Source organism: Notolepis coatsorum (genome assembly GCF_963971535.1).
Source record: "Notolepis coatsorum genome assembly, chromosome: 14".
NCBI lineage: Eukaryota > Metazoa > Chordata > Actinopteri > Aulopiformes > Paralepididae > Notolepis > Notolepis coatsorum.
In genome coordinates this window covers 58147525-58153524 of record NC_140178.1, presented here as the reverse complement: position 1 = coordinate 58153524, position 6000 = coordinate 58147525, and the positions used below count along the sequence as shown (strand labels likewise).

Here is a 6000-nt window from a genome sequence, read left to right as displayed (position 1 = left end):
TACACAACCCAGGAAGGACGACCACGCTGTTTTGGTGGATGCAATGGCTGCCTCCCCCAGTACCAGTTCAATCCGCGTGCGACTGTATTTTGATTATCCTCCACCCGCTGTCTCTGACTGCCGCATGTGTTGGGTGCTCGTGGACCTGAATAAATGCCGTGTGGTCGCGGACCTAGAGAGCATCATCCGAGACAAGTTTGAGTTCGGTCGCAAAAACGTCTTAAACTTGTTCATTGAGGACTGCTACCTGCCGCACACGGAGAGCATCTATGTTGTGCGTGACAATGACAGCATCAGGTTTGTAACGTTGTTGGCAAAACGTTTGATTGAATTCAAGACAGTCCTGTGGTGTAAACTCGGTTTCAATAATATCCAGGAACGAACGTCGGCGAGCATGGGCCTAGTCATGCTTCTTTGTAAGATGGTTTGGAGTTTACTTGCGGTGGTCACCAGTGGGCGGATGTGTGGGGGTCTTGCACTGTCCATTGTGTGAGGCGGCTGAGGCCCCAATGAGCTTGAAGCACATTGGGACCGCTGCTGTCTGGGTGAATGATTGAAAACTTTAACAGATTGCAGAGTGGGTATACACTAGTAAAGCTCAATACTAACAACTGGTAAGAGGATGAAGTCGGTAAACGGTACTCTAGTATCCCCCCCTCACAGTGAGCTGTGGTGTTCCACAAGGAAGCATACTAGGACCGCTACTATTCCTAATTTATGCAAATGACATGTCGTCAGCCTGTGACTGCAACTTGTTCCTGTTTGCGGACGACTCAGCCCTGCTGGTCTCTGACAAGAACAAGTTGCAGGTTGAAAAAGCCCTCAGCTCGGAACTAGGCAAAATCTGCATATGGCTCGCTGATAACAAACTATCATTACACATGGGCAAAACAGAGTCCATTCTCTTCGGTTCAAATAACAAACTCAGCAAGACCGACGGCTTCTCAGTTGCAGTGGGTGACAATATTGTCACAAGGAAAGACGAAATTACCTACCTGGGTTCCATCCTAGAGGCAAATCTTTCCTGTGACAAAATGGCATCCAATGTAATAAAAAAAGTCAACCAACAAACTCTATTCTTGTACCGGATCTCCTCTCTGGTAAACAAGAATACCCTGAAGACTCTGGCAGGAGCACTCATTCAAGGGTACTACGACTATGCATGCAGGCTCATGGTACCAAAGCACCTCAAAGGCACTAAAAACCAAATTACAAACATCTCAAAACAAACTAGTCAGACTACTGCTTGACCTGACTCCTATAACCCACCTCACCCCTGCAAACTTTGCCAACCTAGGATGGCTTAGAGTAGACGACAGAGTACAGCAACTTGCAATGGGCCTGGTCTACAAGATACACTACACGACCAAGGTACCCATGTACATGTCAAAATACTTCCCAAAGGTCAGTGAATACCATGATCACAACACCAGAGGGAGCTCCACAAATCATGTAAAACCCAGATTCGGCTCAAACAAGGGACTAAACACGTTTCGCAATTATGCCACATCAATGTGGAACGCCCTACCCAAAGCTGTAAAGGAATGTGAATCACTACCCACCTTCAAAAACACTCTCAAAGAACACCTACGGGAGACTGCAATTCGAAACTGGCCCCTACAAATGTCCTAACCCAGTTGTACAATAAAGACCAAGCATGGCTTTGTCAGTATTCCAATGTACCCAACCCCCCCCCCCCCCCACCTCCAATGTACAGCCCCACCCAACCCCACCCCACCTACCCAACCTCCTCCAATGCACAGTTCTATGTCAAATGTATATACACTATTTTTCTGGATTTTTTTTTAGTATCACAAACAGTACTGTATTTGAAAATCTGGTATGTCATAAATGTATAGATGTAGCAGTACTGTCTATCTGTATGTCGTGTGTCATATGATGAATTGAAAATGGGGGACCCTGATGGAAACACTCAGGTCTGCATCCTCTTAACAATTGTATGTATTGAGCTGTACTGTACTGTACCCATTCTGCAATCTGTTAATAAACTTTTCAATCAATTCAATTAAAAAACAACACTTGAAGTCCATCGTGTCTGTGTGGATATACTCGTGGTTGTTATGTTATGGTGATGTTATTACCCCTCCTGCTGGTAATATGTTGGAATAAAGTAATCTACTGAAACAGTGGTACCTCCGTTACACCCGCATAGATCAGCATTGAAATTATGCTGGTCTATGCTGGTTTTTCTAGCAGGGCTGTTAAGCCATACAGTGAAATAATGTCATGTCTCACATACTGTTGTCCCGTTTGCCTACTTCCCAGGGTGAAGGTGGAGCGTGTGGGCCAGGTGAACGGAGACGGCCACACAGAGCACACCTCCAGCGACCACCTCGGCAGGAAGAGGCAGAGAGATGCGGTGGACGAGGAGGAGCAGCAGCCAGCAGAGAACGGAGTGACCACGGAGTGGAGGACAAAGAAGAAGAGGAAGAAAAAGAGTGAGGAGAGACAGAAGACGGAGCCTGAGCGGGAAGGGAACGAGGACGTCCAAAAGAAGAAGAAAAAAGATAAGAAGAAGAAGGGGAGGAAAGAGGTGGAGGGAAACGCATCCTCCACCAAGGCCTCGCCCAAAGCCGCTGTAACGGTGCCTGTCAAAAGCACCAAGAAACCTGCTGCAGCGCCAACGCCTATATCTGTCGGAAGCAAAGCTGGCGCAAGAACACAAGACGTCTCCTCCTCAGACTCCAGCGATGGCGGTAGCGAGGAGGACGTGGCTCCCAAGAAAACGCCTCAGCAAAAACCAGCAGCACCACCCAAAACGCCCTCCACCACCCCCGCCACGGTATCCAAGGCCACCCCAAAACCTAAGCCCCCTACGGCCACACAACCACAGCCTCCTCCTCCCTCGTCTTCATCGGAGACAGAATCCTCTTCAGATGAAGCCCCCGGCAAGGCGCAGAGCAAAGACTCCCCGAAAAAGAAGCCTGTAGTTAAACCTGCCTCCACAACTCCCAACGGGGTCGCAAGTGACAAGAGCACAGCTTCCAGACCTCCACCTGGGCCTCCTTCAGTGTCGCAGCAGCCGGTAACCTCTACCCAGAGACAGACAGGCGGCGGGGCCGCTGCTCTGCCCGCCGGGAAAGTTCTACAAAAGCCAGAGAGCTCCTCGTCAGACAGTAGCAGCAGCGAGGAGGAAATCAAGCTGGTGATCAAGAGGCCCATCCAGGGGTCGGGGATAGGACTGCTGGGAAGGGGACTCCAGGCGCTGGGGATGGGACTCGGGACGGCCCCTGGTCGGGGTAGGGGTAACCCCTCCTCCGGGGGTGGTGAGAGGGGTAGAGGCAGAGGGAGAGAGGGCAGGGACGCCTGGGGCAGGGACGCCCCAGGTGGCCGGGGGCGGCCAGCCGGAGACTTCCGTCATAACTATGATGAAGTGCAGAAGCAGCCATCCTACCAGAGCGACACACTTACCAACAATTCAGTCATCCTCCAGGTTCGTTAAATGTTGATGTAAAGGTAAAATGTCACTCTGCTCAGTCAGGCACAGTGATGCTTTATATAGTCTGATGGCTGTTGGAATGAAGGACTTCCTCTGCCATTCAGTGTTGCATCTTGGGAGTCTTTTTCTAACACTGAACGTGCTCCTTCTATCAGCCAAGTCTGTGTATAATGTGATGTCTTTAGGGATGAATCACCGATACCACTCACTGCTGATACCGATTCCAAGTACTAAACGTTTAATATCGACTAGGGTTGCCCCGATCACGTTTTTTCCCACCGATACCGATCATCTATGAGCCATATCGGCCGATACACTGCCGATACCGATCTTTTTTGGTTTTGTTATACAGTACTGTAAATTGGGATTTGGGTTAATTAATATTTTTTAAATAATGATTAGTAACCTATACATGATAAAAATCGAATTGAGCTGAATTCAATGCATTTTTTTAACCATTTTCATATGTATTATCTGACTGCGAGACAGCACCAACACACAAGTCGAAATTCTCCGCTCTCTCTAATGCAAGCAGCGTCTCTGTCTGAAATGCATGTCTGACTGGAGCCACTGTCTGTGTGTGACTCTGCTTTCGCCAATCACATTCCCCCTGCGAATCAGAGGCAGATTAGGGCAGGTCTTCACGACATGCTTGGTTGTCTCTCAGCGACCTGCACTGCAGATACACCCTACTCACCTGGGGCAGTGTAGCGCATAATGTTTATATATATCTATGGTGTAGCGGGGCTCCATAGATACTACTACACTATTAGTAAGTAACTCTCATGCTCGCTCGCACACACAGTCTCACAGACTCACACACACACACGCTCTCTCACACTCGCACACACACACGCTCTCTCAGTCACACACATCTCTCATGCTCTCATTCCAACTCCGCTGAGAGTTGCGTTTCTGTTATGTTTTTATGTTTTTCCGCTCGCGTCATCGATCGGTTTTCACAATCGGCGAGTAGGAAGCATTATCGGAATTCCACAATCTCATATTTATACTGATTATCGGCCGATACCGATCGCTGGCCGATCGATCGGGACATCCCTAGTATCGACCGATACAGAGTACCGATCTGATCCATCGCTTTTACTGTACAGTAACAGTATAGACTTAGACCAGGGCTATTCAACTAAATTGTTCAGGGGGCCACATTGTCAGAAACCCAAGGGGCCAGGGGCCGGACTGCCACGGCGCCTCCCCGTGCTATGAATATATGTACACTTGACACAACACGCAACCACATTTTCACAACTTTTATTTAACTACATTGCAAAAGTAGTATACTTTTCAAAAAAAGTGCTTCATTTATGTGCCACATCTGCAACATATACTGCAGAAAGTGCTTCATTTATGACTGTGCAACAACTGCAACATCTCCTCTTCAACATTTCAATATAAAAATAAAATAAAAAACAAACAAGTGCATGATGTGCATCTGAACATTCTAACATCAACACTTGAACAAAAAAACACATTTATAGTGCAGCTGAGCTTATGAAAAAGTGCTTCATGTCTGTGCAACAACAGCAAATCACAGCATCTTATTAGCACTTATTGTCCACTCTTAACTCTCAAACATCAGGGGGGTGGGGGGCAGACAGGCCTAGCCTACATACACACATCTAATGAGAGCGATTGCACTTCTTTGACTGGGCAATGGCAGAGAAAGAGGGTTCATAGGAAGTGAGGGCTACCCGCAAACAGTGATGCAAATGCTCATTTGTCAAGGAGGCACGTTGCTTGTTTTAATGGCATTCATGTGAGAGAAACTGGATTCACAGTTGTTTGTTGAGCCAAACATTGTTAGCACAGATATTACCAGCGTTTTTATTTTGGGGAATGTCTTGACATGAATACACTTTATCCAAAATGTTGTGGTGGATTCATTCTCAAGTGCCTGCTTCAGAGCAGATGATGCTTGCATGTCAATTATTTCAAGTTGCAGGAGACCTTCATCAATGTGAAGTGATGCAAGGAACTCTTGTCCTTTTGTGGAAATAGCAGCTACATTGGCAAATGGGTTGCTCACAAAATGCATCAATTCTCTGGACATGTCAAATTCATCAAATCGACTTGCAAAGTTTTCCCTCAATTTATCAATGAAATCTGTCATTAATTTAGTGACTTTTGGCTCAATTGTGCGTGTTAACGTTGACATGAAAAGAAAAAAGTAAAAAAAAAAAAATAAAAAAAAATATATATATTTTTATTTTTGATTTTTTTTTATTATCATGTAATCTTTGGCAGGCCGGTCAGAATCATCCCGCGGGCCGGATCTGGCCCGCGGGCCGCCAGTTGAATAGCCCTGACTTAGACCATCAGTTTTACTGAACAGAATAGACTTAGACCATCAGTTTTACTTAGGGATGCACCGAATGGGAAATTCTTGGCCGAAACCGATACCGAAAACAGTTGGCCGAAAACCGAATGCCGAAAGGCCGAAAATGATTCATAGAATAGAATTTTTTTTACCAATGTTGTGGAACATTATGATTATGGAAAAATATATGATTATGGCAAAACTT

At 46.5% G+C, this 6000-nt stretch overlaps 1 protein-coding gene across 2 annotated transcripts in view; it reads left to right on the top strand.

Moving 5' to 3' along the window:
- Positions 1-6000, top strand: part of coil (coilin p80) — a 73609-nt gene continuing 67609 nt past the window's right edge. For both annotated transcript variants that reach the window (XM_084328441.1, XM_084328440.1), the window contains exons 1-2: positions 1-297; positions 2287-3454. In XM_084328441.1, coding sequence (XP_084184567.1) covers positions 44-297; positions 2287-3454 — 1422 coding nt within the window. In that variant the 5' untranslated portion in view covers positions 1-43. The remainder of the gene's footprint in view (positions 298-2286; positions 3455-6000) is intronic.